A 23,674-nucleotide genomic window follows, 5' to 3' on the forward strand; every position below is an offset into this window, starting at 1 on the left:
AAGATACTGCTTTATATTGATCGGACATACGTAAAAAAGATACAAGAAGGGTGGGAATGGAAGCAACAACAGTGAAAGAGCTCTATTAAAATTTCATCACTTACAACGAGAAAGATGTAAATAGATCACTACTGGGAAGAGTTAAGGGAACTTTTAATGTCAGATATGTGCCTGCGAATCTCTAGTAATGACGAAACACAAGCATAATGAATACACAACAGGTTAAACACGTGTTTTAAATGGTACTCAAGCTGACAAGTAATATTGCTTTTGGAATCTCATTCTCCAAAGTTGTTATTGCTGCTTCAGCACACCATCTTTTACAATTCCTTGCAATTACAGATGCAAATAGTATAGAGTATCATTTGTTAATAATAACAGTAAGTCTTCAAGCACCTAAATACAGGGGCTACTGTAAGAGCAATTACCTATAAATGAAAACATGAGAGTATAAAAAAATGAACATATTTCTTAGCAGAACAGTATAAGAAACAACCACTGCAATAATTTTATTTCACATCTGAGAAGAAAACAAAAAAGTTTTTGCATAACTTAGGGACTACTACTGTGACAGTACACTGCTGCTCAAATTTATATATATCTATATAAACATACATATACTGCAGAAAATTTAAAAGCGCTCAATACTTAGTACCATATGTAATAATGGCCTAATGATTTTATTTAATAACTGTCCAATTTTCTGTAGATAACAAACTTATGACTGACAGCTGGAAAAAGTTATTCATTTACATGCAGTTTTTACATTCAGTCATTTTTTACTGAAGTGTTTCAGTACATATAATTTCCTCCTTAAATATGCTATTTAATATGTCAAAAAATTTGTGTAGCTTTTAGTCTGAAGTACACTTATTAAATACTGATTAATAAGACAGTTTCTAAATCCCCCTCTATGAAAATATTTTGCACTTTTACATCAAAGAAGTGTGTTAAAAAGTGAAGAAAAGAAAGAACTGTAAGACTAGTAGTACAAGAGAAATAAAACGTGCCTTTCAATTCTTTGTACACTTTATAGAGCCAACTAGGTTACATCAAACAATATAATTTCACAAATGTGCCATAGCTTCTTTGGCATGTTTTGGAAATAGTTTCAAGTAGTTACCAAATAAAGCAAATCTACAGTATGTAGCTTTCTGATAAAGGAAGGAGTTATGATAAGAACAAGCATGATGAGTATCAGTTGATTTCTACAATTTCAGTCTTAACATATTCTTTTTCTGAGCCCAATAAGTAAAAGCAAAAATTCCTGAATTTTTGAAGCCATGGAAAACAAGACATCATCAAGGCAAAACTGGTTTTGAATGTAAGCATGCATTTTCTTTGTTTCTGGTGAAATGAAATAAAAATACCAGTATCTCAAATGTCAGACTGTACACAACATAATCTTAAAAATAAAACAATCTTATATATGAAAATACAGCACTTCATCAACTTGATGGCGGCTGCATATTTGTCATATTTGCTATTTCTTGTGGACAACTGATTTAACAACAAACATGTTGCAGCACTGGTTAGCTCAAACAAAAAGATTCTATTCAAAAGATAAATTACAGAATTCTGCATAACAAAAACTTTACAGCAAGAGGTACATCACCAAAATAAATATATATAAAAAGGAAAAGGCAAAGGAGTCTTTATAACCAGCTTTGTGCTTGGATTTGGAGGCATGCAGATATCTAATGACGATAAACCTCTTGCTGGCTTGTCTTCCAATCCTCTCATGGCCACTTGTACACTTTTATTGTATCCAAAACATTTTCATTTTTGTGCAGAAAATGTCTGTCCACTTAAAGTTACACAATAATAAACATGTCTCAGCCACAAAATTAGCATTTTCTTCACTGAGAGGAAGTGGCACGTAAAGCCATCGATGCCAGCACCTCCAAAAACTTGTTTTGTTTGCTACTTTACGCACCACTCCATCTCTGCCTTTCCTTGACTGATTCACAAAGTTGACATCCAACTGGACCATCAAGGACTAGGCAGGGGAGAAACTTCGATTGTAAGCAAACAAAATTTCATAATGTCAGGGCCCGGTCATAAATTAGGAGGGTTGAAGAATAATTATCTACGATGTTAAGCTGCTTTATCACCAATTATTTATTCACAGTAGTAGTTAGCGACACTCCCACACCTTCACTGTTTGGTCAACACTGCCCGATATTACATATGGATGGCTCTTGTGGAAATCTGAAAATAAAAATGAAGGAAATGGTTAAGTTTACAAAGTAAATATGTTATTGACACAGAGATCTGATAGTACTAACCACTCTGACAACAGTGGCTGCATAAGAGAAACACTTATTTGCTTACAAAATCAAACATTTCTGAATTAATACAGTGGTGCATGAAAAAATATGTAGAGTATATATTTTCTGTGTAACAATATATGTTCATTTTCATAAGAAAGCAGTAATATCTCCTGCTTGTAAGGCCGAGACCATAACATGGTAATTTTGTGATGTACAACACAGAGTAAAAAATCACAGCAAAGAAAGATATTTCCATCTCCAGAATTTAACATGAAAAAGAGGACAGATGGTAAAATACTACTCTTTCTTGTCAGACTGTCCACTTACGACCTCAGCTAAATCTTTCAGTGCTGGGACACAGAGGCAACTGGACAATCAAGCTGACTCTTGCCTACATTTGTTACCAATGAGTGACGATGATAAGAACATTTTAGATGAGACTTGGGGGTTTCATTTACATCACTGTAACAAAAGCAATACGTAGACTTCGAATACTGTCTCAGGGGAACACAGTAACCATGGTGAAACAATGAAACAAAACACACACGCGCACACACACACACACACACACACACACACACACACACACACACACACACACACACACACACTGAGCAGCAGCGCATGATGGAAATGCGGGCAGCAGTGCATGATAGGAGAAGCAAATTGGGTGGTGTTGGTAGGGAGTAGGCTGGCGTGGGGATGGAGAGGAATAGCAAGGTATGAGTGGGTGGGCAGTAAAGTGCTGCTTGTGGGAGCATACAGGGACAAGGTGTGGAGAGGGTATAGCAGCTAGGAGCAGTTGGAAGGTTAGACAGAGGGCGCATGGAGAGGGGGGGGGGGGGGGCAGTGGCAGTAAAGGGGAGAAGTAAAAAGATTGTGGGTGTGTTGGTGGAACAGTGCACTGTGTAGTGTTGGAATGGGAACAGTGAAGGGGATAAGTAGATAAAGGACAATGCCTGACTACAGTTGAGGCCAGGAGGGTAATGGGAATGTAGGATATGTTATAGGGATAGTTTTCACCTGTGCAGTTCAGCAAACCTGGTGTTGGTGGGAAAGATCCAGATGGTACAGGCTGCGAAGCAGTCACTGCAATGAAGAACATCGTGTTGGGCAGCGTGCTCAGCAACTCAAGTCGTCCGGCTGTTTCGCCATGTACCCTCAGCCCCAGTGCTTGAAGTGCCAGGTTGAGGGTCACGTATCGCAGTGTGTTAAGTGCTCAGGCGAGCACAACAGACACACTTCCGAATTTCCGGTAATCTGTGCTTGCTGCAGCAGGCCATATGCCACCAGCTGGTGTGACTGCCCGGCTTTCTCAAGCTTAAGTCCAGCCAAAGGCAGGGTGACAGCTACAGCCATACTGACGCAGCTGACTAGAAAACAATGACGATGACAACAGTCTGCTAAGACCAGCAACGTACAGTAGAGGGACAGCACGGAGATGCTCCCACAGAAGTGGGGACGACTGCCCAAAAGTGGATTGTCAATATCCAGATCCCATCCCCGAGAAGAACAGTGGTGGCAAACTTCGCACTGTGGAGAAGAAAGTGTCAGCAGCCTCTAAAGTCATCATGGCAGCAGCCTCCCTGGCCACGGAGAAGGAGGCAGCCTGAAGGCAACTGCGTTTAGTTTTAGCCAGAGGCCTACGATCAGCAGCAGGGGTGCAAATCCCAGTGAGCATTTCTGCACCCAAGCAGAGGAGTGTAAGGGTGCCTGCCCCTGTAACCGCCCCAGCAGCACCACAGGACTTGGGCGCCAGGAAGACATTTGTCGACCCAACAGCGATGGCAGCAGCAGCACCAAGAGCCATGTGGGTGACTAGCGCCAAGGCAGAAGAAAAGGCAACGGCATTCATCATCACCCAAGCGCAAGAGAACAGCCTGCAGCTTTCCGAAGAATCAGTAGCGCAGCTTGTTGAGCAAGCAGAACTGCTCGAGGATCAACAGCAGAAAAACTACACCATGCAGTAAAGGGGAGACACCCCACAACAGCATGCTGCCACAGTTCAACTTCAGCCCGAGTCACCAACAACAATGCCCAGCAGAGGGCTCAAAGCAGCACCCTGCGTTGCTGCACTGGACTCTTCTCACTAACGACCTATGGCTCTGACACGGTACTGAGGCAAGATATCCACTACTAACAAAACCTACATTATCTGTTGAAGGCAGCAAGAAATCTGCTATTGCTCTTACTTCCTGACCCAACTTTTTGCCAAGACTCTTGCCTCGGTACTTTTTTCCTCTGACCTTCAAATTTTTACCCCCCACTCAATTTTTGACCCAATCTATCTCCAGGTGGGTGTATACTAATAGTTAATAATAACCAGACATACACAAACATCGCAGTACCCACATCCTGTGAAGACCTCACTTAGTGAACATTAACGCTTATGCAGAGATGGCAGTAGACCTTTTGTGTCGGCCATCATGCCAGTGTGGGGATGGAGGAGACCCACCCTTTAACAGCTGTTTCTTGGCCACAGTTTATCGGTGTCCATTCATGCGGACAGACAGTTAGTTGGTTGTCACGACCATGTAGAATGCAGCACCGTGGTTGCAGCTTAACATGTAGACCACATGACTTGTTTCAAAGGTAGCTCTGCCTTTGATGAGATAGGTGATGCTTGTACCAGATTGGAGTAGTTTGTGGTGGGAGGATGTATGGGACAGGCCTCACATCTAGGTCTTATTACAGGGATACGAGGTGCGAGGCAAGGGGGTTGGGAGCAGGAGTTGTGTAGGGATGGACACGAATATTTAATAGGTTCGGTGGGCAATGGAATACCACTGTAGGAGAAGTGGGAAAGATAACATGTAGGACATTCCTCATTTCAGAGCATGACGAGAGAGAGTCTAAACTCTGATAGAGGATGTGATCCAACTGCTCCAGTCGTGGGTGGTACCGAGTCATGTGGAGAATGACACACTGTGGCCAGGTGGTGGGACTTTAGGAGGTGGTGGATAACTGGAAAAATAAGGCATGGGAGATCTGATTTTGTATGAGGTTGGGAGGGTAATTACGGTCTGTGAAGGCCTCAGTGAGACCCCTGGTATAGTTTGAGGGGGACTGCTCATCATAACTGCAGATGCGACATCGACAGACGTACATGTTGTATAGAAGGGTCTTCTTGGCATGGATTGGGTGGCTGCTGTCAAGATAGAGGTATTGGTGGTGGTTGATAGGTCTGATATGGATGGAGGTACTGATTTAGCCTTCTTTGAGATGGAGGTCAACATCAAGGAAGGTTGCTTGTTCAGGAGGACCAGGTGAAGCGAATGGCGGAGAAAGTGTTTAGGTTCTGAAGGACTGTTGATAGGGTGTCCTCACTCTCAATCCCTATCATGAAGATGTCATCAATAAATCTGAACCAGGTGGAGGGTTTGGGATTCTGGGTGGTCAGAAAGGATTCCTCTAGCTGGGCAATGAATAGGTTGGCATAGTATGGTGCCATGCAGGTGCCCATATCCATACCCCAGATTTGTTTGCAGGTGATGCCTTCAAAGGAGAAATAACTGTGGGATAGGATATTGTTGGCCATCACGACTACGAAGGAGGTTATAGGTTTGGAATCTGTCAGGCATGTTCAATAGCAGCAAGGCCATGGGCATTAGGGATGTTAGTGTAAAGAGAGGTGACATCACTCAGTTTGGGCAGAGCACCAAGTGGTAAAGGAACAGGAACTGTGGAGAGGCAGAGGAGGAATGGTCTACGAAAGCAGAGATAATCTCAGTGGTGGCACAGTAACTGGCCACAATGGGGTGTCCTGGATTGTTGCGTTTATGGCCTTTAGGAAACAAAAAAAAATGGCTCTGAGCACTATGCGACTTAACTTCTAAGGTCACCAGTTGCCTAGAACTTAGAACTAATTAAACCTAACTAACCTAAGGACATCACACACATCCATGCCCGAGGCAGGATTCAAACCTGCGACCGCAGCGGTCACGCGGTTCCAGACTGAAGGGCCTAGAACCGCACGGCCACACCGGCCGGCTTTAGGAAACACACAGAAGGCAGAAGTGCGGGGAGTGCTTGGGATAAGGAGAGAGTAAAACTCTGAGGAAAGGTTCCGGAATGGGCCTAAGGCTTTTATGAGAGACTGGCAATTCTGCTAACTTCTGCGCTTTCAGACAGGCATGTACTTGAACAGACTGCAGTTGCCCAAGATAGTATGGCATCAATCAGCCTGTGTGTTAATGATCAGCGTGATATTATATTTATGAGGCTGACAGGAAAGCTTTTTTAAAGTTATATCAATGACAAACATTCCTGTTTTTCTCGGTGCATATAATGTTACAATTTTGGGTATTTGTACGTCTGTTTCCTTTATGTTCCATTCCATTAATGGACTGAAATAGTTGCAACACTTCTGATTAACAGAATTAACACCACGTTTTTCCTCAACAAGATACATGGCTTGGGGCATAACTAAATGCTAATATAAAATCTGCTTTAAAACTAAAATACCATTCGAATTCTGTTATATTTACCAACTGAGGTGCAAAAATGCTGATGCGCTTCCAGGACTTTCATGCAGCGCTTGTTACGAATTTCCCAAACTCGAAGGGTCTTATCATCACTGGCACTCACTAGGAATTTTCCACCGGGATGGAAAACTAGGCCACGCACCCAATTTGCGTGACCAACAAGTGTGAAGAGACAAATGCCTGTGCTGACATCCCACATCTGTAAACATAAAAATATTTAATATAAAAATCATAATACAGACAAATTTTGCATAAAATTTGCCATTCATAACTTTCAGTGTAATAATTTCAAGGTGTGTGTACTTTGTATTTCCAATAAGCTAATAAATGACATTTACAAGTCTTCACATAGTCCATCCCTACATCACAAAACATATCAACTATTTTGATGACAAAAGAACAGTTTTTGACAACTCCTTTGTATCATGGCCCTTTGTGTGTGTGTGTGTGTGTGTGTGTGTGTGTGTGTGTGTGTGTGTGTAGTGTGGTGTGAGTTCAGTTAAGTACAGCTTCACCAGTAATAAGTGAGTTGCTTATGCCAATTTGATTCTTATTTCCATTATTGCAAGTTGTTTCCTACTTGGTCTGTCTGTGCTTAGATATTCCTACAGTGGTACTCACACTATTGTTCCTTAACAGGTGCGAACTTTTTTAATGTCAAATTATATTAATTTACTGACTTAATCTCTAATGAATAAAATATTTGCTGCTGATTCGAGCACTTCAGTCGTCATACTTATTCTTGTCCCATGCTAATAAATCTTGCAGCAACTAATGTACACAACCGTTCTACATACTGTACTGTTTAAAATTCATTCATTTACTTTTAATCACACCAACACTTTGTATATAATGAATAGATACTTTTATATGTAGAAAAAAATGGTACCATTTATTATGTTATGTGCAATGTTTTCTTGTAAACTTGATGCTTTTCATTAATTACTGAATTACTGAGTGAATAACACAAGAGGAGCATGAGAACAGCAAGGAAACACCTAAACAGAATGCTATCAACTACTACATTACTTAAAAATTGATAGGAAACAAAATAAGTTACAAAAATAAAAATCACTGAAATTGCTGAAGAAATGACTAAGTCCAAAGAAATGATAAAAAATATTTTCATAAAATGGTTTCTGAACTGAAGAAAAGAAGGATGGAAAAGATCAGTGCTTAACATCCCACCAAGGTTAGCACAAGGTACCTACAAGCTTTGATTAGATGGGAAAAGAAATCTGCATGTACTTTCAAAGGTACCAAGCCCGCATTTCCCAAAGTGATTAGGGAAGTTGTGGAAAATCAAAATCTCAATGGTCTGATGGGGATTTGAAATGATATTTTTAAAAATATGTTGATAAGCAATGAGTGTCAATTCTCAGTTAAAACTAGAATTATCTACCATACTAATTTTTGAATAAAATAACAAAAGTTGGGTTGAATAAATCTGCTTGCAACTAGTGGCAACAAAAAACACTTAGTACATACAACAAATAACAGCACAGCATTGAGAAAGCCTTTAGGAAGAAAGGTCAACAGCACACAACTTATGCACTAGTTAATGAGAAATTTTAGGCAAAGGGTTGCCTCAAAACTTCACACACTCAGCTTTCAGAATTTATATTTCATCATAATAACATTACATAACAACATAGACATTCTTAGTTGTTTAAAACTGCGTAGCCCTTAGTTGTTTAAAACAGTGTAGCCCTTAGTTGTTTAAAACAGTGTAGCCCTTAATGATCAATCTGGAACAAGCACAAACATAACTGTTACCTTAATTGTCTTGTCTCGTGATCCAGATACAAGGAAAGGTCCTGTGTGGGCACCCTTTTTGTTGTCGACACCAGCAGCCTCATTGATGGGAGCAGCAGCAGACTCTGGCGCCCATGCAATGCATTCCACAACATGATCGTGATCACGAAGTTCTGCTTTACACTCTTTGCTTGCAGAAGCCCATACTCGCACGGTCTGGTCATTGGAGCATGACGCAATTAAGGATCCGTCTTGATAAACTTGCACCATTCGCACCCACTCACGGTGGCCAGTAAATGTCTTTACACAATACCTGTAAATATTGAATTGTGATTTTGATGTACGTATTGCAGCCAGATACAACGGTAATCTTATAAAAGCTTCAGTCAAAAGCTTATAAAAGCTTTAGTCAATACATATCAACTGATGGTCTCAGTGAAAAGCATAACAGTTTCAATGAAAAAACATAAGGCCAAGTATCCGCAGAACAGCTTTATATTTTCCAGCAGATGGTTGCATTATTGCCTGCACACTTCCATTGAAAATTTTTAATTTCAGCTAGAAAACTTCAGCATCACAAACCTCTGATATGGTTTTTAGAATCAGAAGGTGTCAAGAAAGGGGGGGGGAACAAGGTTTCATATTCTATCGGCCATAGTTTGCTCCAAGTCGTAATTTGGTACTACGCAGCTTTAGGTTGAGGAGTATCTTGTTTGTACACAACTGTTCCATATACTCTCCATGAAACTGATTGGGCGAACCACTTGGAGGTAGCAGCCATCAACACATACTGACTGTCATCCCTAAATTACCACATATTCTCCGACAGTTCTCATGTAACCGTGATAGTCATACTGGAGCACTCTTCATGTTGTTTATATTCTCCACTTCTTTAACACAGCAGCACAGTACTTCACAAATAATGCTGTGGTCTTCAAGCACAATCTAATCACTTCAAGTGTGTGCCAACACACTAACTCTTAGATCCATCCATAGAAACATTTTTTCTCATGATGCTTACTCCAATTTTTGTGCATAAGCTCCCAACAAATTGAAAGGCAAATGCATTAAAAACTGTAGTCATCTGTGACCTATTGGGAATGTATTGTGAAGAGTGGAGGACAATTTCTATACATTGACAAAAAAATTCAAGGGCCATAGAGGAAACAATTACTTTGTTTCGGTCTATGGTTGCCTTATCCAAATGGACACATGATAGCAGTACACTAATTCCTTGCTGCAAGTTCCAAAAACTTGCAAGTACTGGAATTTCAGTGTCATGCTTCTACGGTATTCAGTTCCTGTTCAGAGTGGACTTTAAAGAGAAGCAATTTATAATAAGTTCTCACAATTACAGCCTAGATTTTTGTGGGAATCAGTGCCTTGAAAAAAATGCAACGGTCATTTAGATACCATTCCCTAGGTCCAATGATTTTATGAATGACAAATTTTTGGAAGGGGCTAAACTGAAGGAAAAATGCAGACTGAAACACACGTAAATGGTAGATGACAATGGACCACTACCAAATGAATGAAATGCAGAATTCATGCAGGCACACAGCAAACACCATTATTGTTCAGAGAATCACTGCAGGGGACCTTAACAAGAAAAAATTTACCAGAGTTGCTATGTCTGTTATGCACCAGTATTTTTCCTGACATGCCCAATAGCAAGAAGTGCATACAAAAGAATGGTGCGAACAGTCTAAGTCACAAGATGACCAAGCAACAGAAAATTTACGTAGATATTTGTCTTTACTTTGCCACTCAGTTACAACCTGTTTATCTTCCTTATCAAATGGGAAAGAAAATATCCAGTGACCTTATTTTGAGCCTCTAAAAGTACTATGCACCAGGAACATTCCTTAATGGAGCCTTGTAACATGCTATTTTGCATCTGAATTAAAATGATGTCACATCTATGTGGTTTTTACACAATCTATAGTTAGCTTTAAGAAAATGGGACTCACATGTAAATACTTTAGTGTTTGTAAATGTGTGTAAATGTTTTATAATATGAAATGTATCTATACAGATGTCCATCTCCAAGAAATCTAAAGTGATGTAGAGATGTTTTGCGTGTAATATTACTGGTCACTATTATGAACTTGTCTTCATTATTGCTAAAAGCAAAACCATATTTTTAAGAGCCGGCCGCGGTGGTCTCGCGGTTCTAGGCGCGCAGTCCGGAACCGTAGGACTGCTACGGTCGCAGGTTCGAATCCTGCCTCGGGCATGGATGTGTGTGATGTCCTTAGGTTAGTTAGGTTTAAGTAGTTCTAAGTTCTAGGGGACTTATGGCCTAAGATGTTGAGTCCCATAGTGCTCAGAGCCATTTGAACCATATTTTTAAGAGGAAAAATTGCCATTAATTGTACAATACAGTTAACACAGTTGAAGTACTTGCAATTTTTATGGAATAAGGACACAGCAGAAGAAACTCTCCGGTTATGTAAGTGACGGCACTAACCGAGATTTTTAAGGACATGGTTGAGACAGTACTAGTAATTTGTATAAAAATATTTGAGTACAGTATACAAATGGTGATAGATAAACACTATTCAGCATTGCTTCTTTCACAGCATTCAGTAACTCACAATACGTAACACATCACAGTTCGTGGATTTTGATTTCATCTTGCACTTTGAGAAAGTAGGGAACAGCTGAAAGTGATTTGGCTTCTTTTTCTAATTGGTCTTACTGAAACTATTGCAAAGGATAGTACTCATAATATGACATATCATGTGCAATCATCCAAAGCAATTTTAACCACTGAACCCACAATATTCTCAAAAATATTGTGGATATAGGAGTCACATATTTGCAATGACAGCACTTGCTCTAGCAGGCATTATATTTTAACTATCTTGAAGTTCTAGTGAGATCTGGGATATTTGACATTAAAGCTTATCAATATGAACAGGCCGTGCGCACCCACGAACACAATTAGTGGTCATGGACCCAAATAATTTTAATTGGGGAAGCAGAATACAGAACCAAAAAATATTAATTTGTCAATATCCTTGTCACTTATCTAACAAATTCAGTTCTTTTTAAGTAAGAAGGATAAAAAATTATATATTTTTGCATTTTTCCCCCCTAATTCAACCTCAGCATTATTTGCTGCAGTGAAATTAAGAGTTTTTCTTGCAGAACAGAAAATAATACAACCGGGTATTACATCACAACTACATATTATATCACTAACATCTATATGTGGAGTTCAAGGCATATACAAGATTTTTATAATTCCAATGAGAATTACTATTGCTCACCCTGTGGCAACTTCCCACATTTTGATAGTTTTGTCTCTAGAAGAGGACACTAAGAAGTCCCCTCCAGGCATGAAGGTTACACTAGATACATTGTGATCATGTCCATGCATTGTTTTTATGCACTCGTAATTCTGAAAGTCCCATAGCTTGATTGTCATATCTGCACTGCATGATGCTGCAACACAGAACACAAAAGTTTGAAATTTATAACTATTAATAACTGACAAAAACAAACACAAACACAAAATGAAGCTTAAAATAGCAGGCCCTTACACAGACAGAGTCACCAACTTTCCTATAGCATTTAATGGAATCATTTATAAACCCAATTTTCTCTCCAGTCCCCAAATAACCTGCCTTACCAGAGCATGAGAGTGTTAGGTTTTCTTCTGACTAAGCAATAGGACAGTAGGCACGGAAATAACTTAAGCACAAAAAAACTTTAGATTGAAAAAATAGGCCATAATTGATAGATCTATGGTCAAGCAATTAGACAGAAAACAGCAAATACACAATTAATGAAGAAAACCAACAGGTTCTGTTTTTTTTCCTACAGCTTAAAACACTGAAAGTCCCCAACCTATGCTATGTCTAAATGGAGAAGACAATTTGTGCAAGTAGAATAGTGAGAAACTAACTAACTTAACAACAACATATGACCCTCCCAGTTTCCACAATTGCTTTAATGGATGAAATAAACCAACATTCTGTGACCTTGAAAATAAGAACATACTGAAGAAACAGATTTCATGGGTGGACTCAAATCAAAATGTGCATGTTAAACACATGATCAGCAGCAGACAACTACAGCTGTGCTTGTGGAGGCTTTACAAATCTGGAGAAGATTGGGTTCTGTGTAGGATTACAAACTATAGGAGCTACACATTGTTTAGAAAAGAACAGTTCAGATTTCAAGGCAATTAAGTAAAAACAGAGGGATCTGTCAAGAGGAAACTGCTAGATAATTCTGATACTAGCCACAGAATATCGAAATTAATTTTCAGGCTCATTTACTGTAAACTTTTTCTTTATGGATGTACACTTTCACAGAGTATATTTATGAGAGGAACCACACTTTGCTGCAACTTCACACTCCATTGAACGTATAAGAAAGCTGCAGCAGAAGCACATGATTACAGCACTTCTTAAGACAGAAAATTAAGCCTGTACTACACCACATATGAATAACTGAATGAGTGAGCAGATCTCGTATGTAATACTATAACAATATGTTACCTGACACATAAGCAAGCATGCTTGCTTATTGGTATGTTTAGGTAAGATGCACAACACAAAGCCATGAAGTCTGACTGCACATTTGCTCTCCTTTTTTACAATATAACTTAATTTCCAGAATCTAAATTTTTGGGTACACAACTGAACAATAAATAAACTTTTATTAACATGTCGACAAGCGGCTCAATGCATATTACACTGTGGCTGCCGACTTCAATCACATGAAGGGAACTTGTGTATCAAAACACATTTTAAGTGCTCTCTCTCTCTCTCTCTCTCTCTCTCTCTCTCTCTCTCTCTCTCTCTCTGGGGAAAACTAATATTATCACGGTATCTAGGTAGCAGAAAATTAATACTGGGTGAAAGAGTATTGTTAGTTATATCATGCGATAGATTCTGATTATTCTAACTGTCACTATATGTTTGAGAACATACGAATTCTTGTCCATTGTCAAATACCAGGAAAAAGGTATCAGCATAAAATTTAATGTATTGTTGCTAGTGTCAATGTGTAAGACACCTGTAAATAGTTTATAAGTAAAATAATAAAATTTATTCATATGGGCAAGTACTTAGAACTTATACAACTGTCTTGGAACACTAGGATGTAAATCTTAAGTCTACAAAAAACAAGAAAAACAGATAATAAATCATACCTAAAAAAGTAAATACTCTACGTTACTTATGAAGCTCACTGTGTCAAACAGTACTGCTGTTCTAAGTCAAAATTGCGTGTTTCAGGTACATTCAGATTTTAATATGAACTCTCTTCTTTAAGTTCGATGTGCAACAGGTCACATTTAGGTCCACAATATGTCACTTAAGAACACATGACTCAAACAATGTTCTAATTGCAAACAGCCAATGTGTTACCATATAAAAATTGAGTGTTATGTAAATGATTTAGCAAAAATTGTAGTGGATAACATCACACTGATGCTAACAGAAATACAGTTTGTAACTTAACTGCAACAAAGTGCACTGCATAGTTTCACATGAACCCACAAGGGTCAAATTTACTGTGAAAGACTGAAAAAATAATCAGTGATGTCACTGATCCTTAGGACTGAAGATAGATGAAAAACTTTCCTGAAGTATCACACACAAAATTATTTGATAAAAGTGAATGTGGCTGTCTTCGTTATAATAAAAATCCCACTTTCACCAAGAATGACCTATAGAAGCTTGTTTATTTTGCACAGTTTCACACTACTATATTTTAAGGTATTAAATCACGGGGTAACTCTCCTCATTCACAAAAAAATGTTCTTAGCGCAGAAAAGGATAGTGTCAGTTTTTCAACCTCATGCAGGCTGTTGTTCAAGTACCCTTAAATTCTAATACGGGAATCCCTGGGCACATTTCATAAAGAGAACTGTAGTTAATACAATAAACACACCCAAAAAGAACTGTGGCATTCAGCCGGAGAGAATAAACAGATAATTATTGATCCATTAAACAGAAAACTTTGCATTAGTCTGCAGGTTTCATTTCCAATGTACTTCCAACATAACAGAAAAAAATCCAAATGACAAAGCACAGATTTTGAAATCTGTATTTCAAGGTGGTTCTGAAACAACTGCTTTCATTCTGAATGTACTTTCCTTGCACTACTTTACAACCAATATCATCCTCTGCTGTATTATGATATTTAGAGTCATATTATTATAAATCTCTTTGACAGTGTTCCATCTTGCTCAGGTGGTTGAGGACCAATTACACCTTCAATCACTCCTCCTCACTCAATACATCGGCTTCCCTGAGACTTGACAATCGCACACTGCTCTCACTACTTCCCTCCAGTTTCTCCAGTCTCATGTCTTTCCATTCAGTGACACCCATCAGCCTGCAGTCCGAGATCATCTTATCTTGTAATCTACTTCTTGGCCATCCAAGGAGTCGTGAGCTTTCCATCTCCCTGTCATATATCTGACAGCCTCTTCTGCCAGGTTCCATTCTGACAACTTGGGCTGCCCACTAACATCTTGCTTTGATGATTACTACTGAGCACTGGTCAGCAAGCTGAACTAGTTCTTCACTAGATCTCCACACTCATCTTTGTGTTGCTTGGTCAAATATTGCCCCAAAAATTTTTCTGTTCACTTTATCTTCAAAGACAAATTTTTGCTCTTGTCTTTTGGTTATCCTCCATGTCTCCACTCCATCTGCCAGTACTGGCCTGATTGAGTTGTATAGTTTCAGCTTGGTTTTCACGGTCAGAAGTTTGGAGGAAAGAAGTTTTTGGAGGTAAAAGTAAAATTTCTTTGCAGTCCGTAGTCTAATTTCATATTTGAAGCTGGAAGGGTTCTTGAAAGCGCAGTTTTTTGTATTGAGATCACCACATTTTTCTGCAGTCATGTTTTCCTTTTTTAGGTCACCCGCATTTTATAGGGCAGTACATTTGATTGGTTACCTGTGATGTTCCCAAACTGCAATATGTAATCCTGCTTGCCATCTTCTCCATACACATTTTGATCATGTTGATTAGTTGCTTAAGGATTCCATATTCTGCCACGATTCCTTGTACCATTTCTGTGCATTGAACCACAGGCCTTCTGGAAAAAAAACTGATAATATATGTTGTTCTTGTACTTTCATAGTTTTTCTTTGACAGCCTTCACTCAAAATACACTTTCTACTTCGTCGATCTTTTTTTCTAAAAACCGTTCTGGTAGTCCTTTATTACATGCTCAGTACGTGGGGGCAACTCTTCACAATATTACAGTAGGAGCAACTCTTCACAATATTATACATGACAGTACTTCGTGTGCTGTGATTAACACGGAAGAATGATTCCTTCTGCCCAACCAGTATTTTTGATCTCAGCACTCAGCAACTTTTAAGAGCAAGATGAAAATTTCTCATTAAGTTTACAACCATATTTCACCAATTACACTGTATTATGTCAGTTCTAGACACTTTGTGGTTTTTCAATGTTTCATCCTGCTAGTTTCCTCTTTGTATGTTTGGTCAATTACGAGTTTTCTCCAGTTTGTTTACCAGTTTAGAACAGTTCAATAAGTTGTCAAAATATTCCTTTCAAGCACATAATATATCATCTTGTCTAATCATAATATTGTCATTGTTGTCATGATGAGGTCTTGACTGAAGTTTATACCGCTTCCTGACGTTATTTACGATGCCATACACTTTGTGCATGTTATTTTCTTACTGGTCGTTCCAAATAGTTTCTATGGTGTGTTTCAGGCAAAGCCTCTTTTCTCCCTTCATAGGGTCTTGTTTGTTTCCTTCTGTGTCTCCTTGTAGCCCTGATGATCTATTCTTTTCTCCTGTCCTTTAGGCATTCCTTCCTGGTTGTGATGCTAACTTCTATTGCTGTTTTGCATGTATCACTGAACCATTTCTTTTTCTTTGTCCACAGTCCATCTACATGTTCAGTTTCACTTTCATTCACTTCTATTGTTACTTTACCAAGTATTTCAAATATGTTGCTCACTTCCACTTGATACTGACAAGTTTCAAAGTTGTCCCCCAATGGCTGAACTTCATACTGCATTCTACATTGTTTATGTTTTCTGTGATTTGTTTTCAACTGGACTTTGTAATAAAACAGGTTATGGTGAGAAATGTACTAACTGATATTGGATCATATGAAGTGAATGATACCGCACTGAAGACATGAAAACCAGAAATGCGCTACTACATTGTTATGTGCAAATGTTTAAATGTCAATGTTTATAAATGCTTAACGTAATTACAAAGGTGATTACGGACTCCTCAAAAAAGATGTACAATTAATTGTATTTTATTTATGAAACGTATGTTCCAAAGATTTTTTTATATAAATAGATTGATATATGATAGTGATTTCCTTGCTATATGTTGTTAGAGGTAAATCTCTGTTCTTTTGGGCAGTTGAATGTTCAAGTTCGAAGTTCTGCAGAAAGTCCACCACAATTCATATTATTATTGAAACATCAACCCAATCAGCCTCTAGACAATTATAGAAAGATAAACCACAGAAAGGAATGCACAATGAGCCAATAACACATAACAAAAAACAGCAACAAAAAGGTGAGTACTTTTATTATTATTGACAGAATTGGTTACGTAAATTTGACTGTCCCTGTCACTTGCTTCAGTGTGTCAATATCTCAGTGTGGCAAGTTCTGTGAAAATGTGATGGGCCACCCAAGTTACTAACTTACTCCAAACATTAATAAACCAGCTTTGGGTAACAAGAGGGTGGGGGAGGTCAGAACTTCCACAGCTTCTACTATCAAGTTATGGTCAGAGCCTGAATCAGCTATCCAATTTGGACGAATATTGCCGATTCCACTCGTACGCCTTTTTGAAATTAATATATGGTCAGTTTGGTTTGCTGTCTTTCCATCTGCCAAATATTACGTCACTTTGTATGGTAAGGATGATTTATGGCTCAATGAATGATACCCTTGCTAGTCCATTTTCATTCATTTTCCTCATTGGGCTTTCATTGCCTGTGGTTGGTTGCAAATCTCTCCCTCTCTCTCTCTCTCTCTCTCTTTTTTTTTAAAAAAAAAGCTTGGCATTAAAGTCTACAAGTTTGGTTACAATTTGTTGCAGTAAGGTGTCATACACATTCTGTAGTTCACAGAAACTGTCCTCAACAGTGTTACACTCTGGCCTCGGTGATAGCAGTATTTTATTTCTCATCTCTAGCAATTTCATCCTATCATTGACAACTGCCTCCGTGTCTTAACGGCACCATCACCGCATGAAGAATTACGATTAGAGTGAATCAGGCTCCCTGACTGCTATATATAATTTGCTTCTTTTAATTCCTACAGGCATTGGTGCCTTTCAGAATGATGTGTCTTCCTGTCAGTTTGTATCAGAAGTAGGAAGTGTTGAATAATCAAGCCATTTTCTATCTAACTTCATGTACTGGAGATCTCTAGGACAATCACGCAGCGTAACAGATAAGGACTTCAACAACATGAATTTGTCTCATCTGCTCCAAATCCCTTAATGTAACACGTAACTGTGCACAAGAGAGACAAAATACAATTGGAATGCAGATCTAAGAACTCTATGCCAGAAAACTACACAGCTGCCAAGGAGGTCACCAAACTTGGATTGCCATCTAATTATGGTTTTCATTTAAAATATCGTGGAACAATATTTTGAATATGATGTGGAGTGCCTTCCTACTTGAATTTAAGCTATTCTAAAATATTCTAATAACCCCTATGTGCAGAAACCAACTAGACCAGCTTTAATTCATTTGTATCTCAAAGCAACAATGAGTATCTCCGTGCAGAAGAGAACTGCAATTAACTACACCATTTACTGAAGATCTACTGATTATCAGGAGGCCTAGCCTTCCTCACTCGTTTTGATGAATGGCTGAAAGCACCCCTAGGCAGTACAGAGGAAAAGATTTCCAGGGTTCCATCTTAGTCCCACGAGCAGCTAGGGAAATAAAAGTCCATCTAGAGACAGTCCTGTGTGCCTAGGTAAGCCTTAAACAAATGCAACAGGTTCCCCAGAGGTTGCCTGCTAACAACTTTTCCACCTGAACAGACATGCATTTTCTCGGCACACAACACACCCTGAAATTGAGGTGGCTAAAAAAAATATTAATAATAATAATAATAATTAAAATAAAATAGAGGTTTTACCATCCTTGCTATCTGGATGGTTGAGCCAATATCTCAATTCGCTGTGCTTTTCTCCTCAGCAAATATTCAGCACTTCTGTATTTATTCCTCAAAAGAGTCCTAGGGTCGATTATCTTTTCACTTGTTGGCCTGTATGTTCCAGATATAATTTTATACCAGAAACCCAATTTAGTCATATATGACTTCAAACCGCTATCAACAATCTGGACCACATAATGCATCACTGACACTGACCTCTGCTGATTTTCAAATGAAGTCCGTATCACGAATTGAAACATCTGAGGAATCTACAATTGGCACAGACTATTGAGCAAATGTGACACTTACGATTTATTGTCTTCACAGTTATTGGCAGGACTGAATTCTTGGCCTCTAGTGATTGGAAGCCCATCTTCGTTAAAACGGCAAAATGGTCCATCGTCCGACAATGGCTCTGGCCACTGAAGCCTCCCCCACAGAATTCATGTTGATAGATTGTCTTTGGTGATGATCTGCTTCATTCTCACAGAAGTCCATACAAAAATTTAATAAACTGTCTTTGCCACATAAAACAATTTATTTGTATTTTAAGAGGTGAGCAGTTTTGACCTATGTGTGATTACTGCAAGATAACCGTTGGAAACAGTAGCACAGAGAAGAGCGATTTTTGCTCCATGCCACAATCTGAAACAGTAACCTTGGAGTAATTGGTCGGAAGATTATCCCACACAGATCAAAACTGGTCACCTTTTAAAACAAAAATCAATTATTTTATGCAGCCAAACATTTTTAATTAAAAATTTTAATAGTGCTTTTTGACCATTTATTTCCACAAACAATATAGCAAAAAAATTTAAGTCCACGTAAGTCTGTTTGGGCTCAAAACTGTTACGATCAAGGAACTTCAAATTTCCTGACTTGTTAATCCTGCGAGTTCTTGGAATCCAGACACGATGGCTTTTGAATGGTCAGAAGAGCCTACAAAAATTCCTTGTTCGCCCATTAGGATCGAGCTTTCCTTGGCCTGGCAATCTGTCTAGGGTGACAACCTTCAGACTGAATACACGAAGATGAGATAGGTCAGGTTCCCTCTTCAGTCACTTCTCAAACTGGGTTCCACCACATAGTCCTTTAGTTGAGCAGTGATTTCAGATGTAGTTAGTTGTGTTGTTGGCTTCAGCCTAAAAGATGACAGTAATCCTGGCTCTAGCAGCATGCAACGAGCCGTTTTTGACCAATAAACAGTTCTCTTGTACAGCAAAATCATTCTGCTGTAGTATGTATGGAACTGTTAGACATTGCCACATTTCTGCCAGTCTTGTAGAGTACTAGAGTCGAGCCCATGGCTGGAGTTTATATGTACGCTCCACATTAATGTCTGCAGTGGGCATTTTCTGGTCATTATCGCTGTATCTCCTTGAGTGTCACTTGAAACAGTTGTTCGTTGCAACATGGGAACCCAAGTCAGTTTAGCTTGAGGCTTTTTTCTTTCTTATTGAAACTAGTCTCATGTTTATGAATTGCAATGGCTTCCATAAACAAATGGTTGTTATACCTCCTCTACTGTGAAAAATAGTGTGGTTGGGTCACAAAGCAGGTGCTCTACCGTAGCTGGTTTCTCCACCTGTTCCAACCTACATTAGCGTTTATGTTTGGTGATATTGGTATTGATGGATATACCAGTCATGGCTCATACTAAGAAAGCCTCAAGTTTAACAGATCTTGGCAATGAATGAACATTTTAAGTAACAATGGAAAAGCTACAGCAATAATGACAGAAACAGCTCCCACAGACATTAATGCGAAGAATACGTACAAGCTCGAACGATGAGCTTGGCTGCAGTCAGTTACCCAGCAATGGAGGATGAATCTTTCAGAATGCCAGCACCTGTGATGGTGAAATATCAGACAAATTACCATACAACTGTCTGCTAAAGATCCTGAGATTAAATCCAATTGACAAGCGAGCAAATATTTTCTGGAAAAGTTGCTAATGATGGTACACCAATTCCAGTAATTTCTTCCCATTGCTAATATTATGAATGGAAGTTAAGAAAGTATCATAACTGTATCACAGTTCACAGATAACAGAGCTTCAGATTAATAAAAGCAGAGAGACTTTGTAGTGGTTAATAAAAAAGGAAAAGAGAGAAGAAAAGAAAAGAAAAAGGTTGAAAATGTGGGAAGAAATCTTAATTGAAATTTTTTTTTTTAATCGTTAATGACCGTGAAAAAAAGGGAAAGAAAGATAGAAAGAAATGCAGATCGGACTTCGTATTACAGAAAAGCTATTGTTGGGGTGGTCCTTGTGGCATTGTTGAGCAAAAGTTAAACCAATTTCCACTACAAAAATTATTGAAAAAGAACAGAGACTAACAAAATGTAACTGACATGGGGAAATGGTGTAGATAAGAGTTCATCCTTTACCAGGTTAAATGTCTTCTTTCGTGCGGCGTCCAGGTCTTCAAAAATCTCCTACTTCATTTCTGCGTAAAAATCTGCTCCGAAATCTTGCAAAAGTTTCATTGTCCAGGAATTTCTAATGTATACAAAAACCGTCTTGATATTAAATGCAATTTATTTTAAGTTGCTTCCCTCCTCCAAATGTCATAACTTCCACAATATGTCTACACATTAATTAGTTTTTTCGTCTTAATCAGATCACGTCTGCATTAAGCGTCGGCTATCAAGAGACAAACAAGAAACAGATAGAAAACAAGAAAAAAGTTACAATTTCAGCATTTTCTCTGCCGTCAAGCGCTCATACCGCTGCGACGGGATATTTTTTATCTGAGGGAGCGAGTGTAGCACGGCGAAATTCAAAGTACCACTACAACTTATTAATTGAAATGGGAGTCAGAACTGAATTCACTCTGGATCAAGGGTAATTAAAAATATATGCTAAAAATAAAGTAGAACAATGTAGTATATTGTGAAGAACATAATAATAAAGATGGCTACAGCAGAAAAGTACGTGTTGCAGCATCCACAATTAATTACATGGTAACATATGGAATGATTGAAGCAACAAACTACCAAAGAGTATTAAGACAGGAGGAAATTATCACAATGAAATAGCTTTGTGTATTTCTTGCCAGCTGAAATACGGTAGCATCCATCTTTAACACGGATATCATTTACCTATACATGAAAACTTTCAATTCGGATGGAGCTTTTAGTACTTACCTAACATTTTTCCTGTCTGGTCAAATGCAATGTCTTGCACACAATCTGTATGCCCTTTCAAAGACTTCTCGTATTCACCTGTCTCGAAGTCCCACACTTTAATGGTTGCATCTTCACTTGCACTCACCATCAGGCTGAAAACAGGATGAAAAACTACCTGCAAAAATAAAAATCTTATCATTTTTAGAGCTCTCTTTATTTTGTGGGTGCTTTTAGCACATTTGGTTCATTTCATGTATGTCTATTCAACACAGTTAACTCTTTGGCACAAGTCCTTAAAATTTGCAAATGTAACAAATTGCAGTAAAGTAAGTGTATTCTTGAAAAACGAACATACAACAGATTGCAGCTTATGCACAAGGAAAATCAGAAATCATATAGTAACACCGCAGAACAGGACAGGTTCCTTTTTTCTAATTTCATCCATCCTCTGAAGGAAGAACATGATCCTGATACCCAAAATCAAATTTTGGTATATTACATATATGACAATATAGATAGAAAATTATGCTTCCAAATGAGTGTGCCCCCTGCCGCCGTTGGATAAGCAGCTGCAGCAGCAAGTCGTATACTCTTAGCTCACTTATTTGTTACATAGTTTAAATCTTAACTTCTTTGCGTGTTTTTGGTACTTGCATTGTTTAATTCATAAATTTCGGGCGTATTATAGTATTTGAATAACCGTTTAAATTTTGTGTCGAATTGTTTGTGCTCTCTGTAGATTAGTTCAGACGTTCTTTGCATAACAGTTTTTAGCATGGATAGGGACTGCAACTGCTGTGTTTGGATGCAGGCTGGGTTGGCATCCCTTCGCTCCCAGTTTCAGGCAGTGTTGGCTTCGGTCACACAGATAGAGGCTGTTGCCAATGGGCATCACTGTGGGGGTCCGGATTGTGGTTTGTCGGGGACGGCCAGCTCGTGCCACGCATCCCCCGATCGGACTACGACTGTGGCTGCCCGGGATACTGCCCACATTGAGGCTGATCCCTCACCTGTGGTAGAGTGGGAGGTTGTCTCGAGGTGTGGCAGGGGGCGAAAGACATTCCGGAGGGCTGAACGGAAGGCCTCTCCAGTTTGTCTGACGAACTAGTTTCAGGCTCTGTCTCAGGCTGATACTGATCTTCGGCCGGACATGGCTGCTTGTCCTGTTCCAGAGGTTACCCACAGTCGGCAAGATCTGGGCGGTCGCAGAGGATGGGCTTACTGGTAATTGGGAGCTCCAACGTCAGGCGCATAATGGGGCCGCTTAGGGATATGGCAGCAAGAGAGGGGAAGAAAACCAATGTGCACTCCATGTGCATACTGGGGGGAGTCATTCCAGATGTGGAAAGGGTCCTTCCGGATGCCATGAAGGGTACAGGGTGCACCCATCTGCAGGTGGTCGCTCATGTCGGCACCAATGATGTGTGTCGCTATGGATCTGAGGAAATCCTCTCTGGCTTCCGGCGGCTATCTGATTTGGTGAAGACTGCCAGTCTCGCTAGTGGGATGAAAGCAGAGCTCACCATCTGCAGCATCGTTGACAGGACTGACTGCGGATCTTTGGTACAGAGCCGATTGGAGGGTCTGAATCAGAGGCTGAGACGGTTCTGCGACCGTGTGGGCTGCAGATTCCTCGACTTGCGCCATAGGGTGGTGAGGTTTCGGGTTCTGCTGGATAGGCCAGGAGTCCACTACACGCAGCAAGCGGCTACACGGGTAGCAGGGGTTGTGTGGCGTGGACTGGGCGGTTTTTTAGGTTAGATGGCCTTGGGCAAGTACAGAAAGGGCAACAGCCTCAAAGGGTGCAGGGCAAAGTCAGGACATGCGGGGACCAAGCAGCAATCGGTATTGTAATTGTAAACTGTTGAAGCTGCATTGGT

The 23,674-nt window shown here is 39.4% G+C and overlaps 1 protein-coding gene across 1 annotated transcript in view; it reads right to left on the reverse strand.

Moving 5' to 3' along the window:
* Nucleotides 1-264: 264 nt before the first annotated feature.
* LOC126411566 (lissencephaly-1 homolog) overlaps nucleotides 265-23,674 on the reverse strand; it is a 186,772-nt gene continuing 163,362 nt past the window's right edge. Inside the window, exons 4-8 of the mRNA XM_050081373.1 lie at nucleotides 21,813-21,969; nucleotides 11,788-11,962; nucleotides 8,534-8,825; nucleotides 6,761-6,956; nucleotides 265-2,211 (exon numbers count right to left, since the gene is read on the reverse strand). Of these exons, the coding sequence (XP_049937330.1) occupies nucleotides 2,138-2,211; nucleotides 6,761-6,956; nucleotides 8,534-8,825; nucleotides 11,788-11,962; nucleotides 21,813-21,969 (894 nt within the window). The 3' untranslated portion in view covers nucleotides 265-2,137. The remainder of the gene's footprint in view (nucleotides 2,212-6,760; nucleotides 6,957-8,533; nucleotides 8,826-11,787; nucleotides 11,963-21,812; nucleotides 21,970-23,674) is intronic.

This window comes from Schistocerca serialis, chromosome 1, assembly GCF_023864345.2.
Source record: "Schistocerca serialis cubense isolate TAMUIC-IGC-003099 chromosome 1, iqSchSeri2.2, whole genome shotgun sequence".
In the NCBI taxonomy this organism is placed as follows: domain Eukaryota; kingdom Metazoa; phylum Arthropoda; class Insecta; order Orthoptera; family Acrididae; genus Schistocerca; species Schistocerca serialis.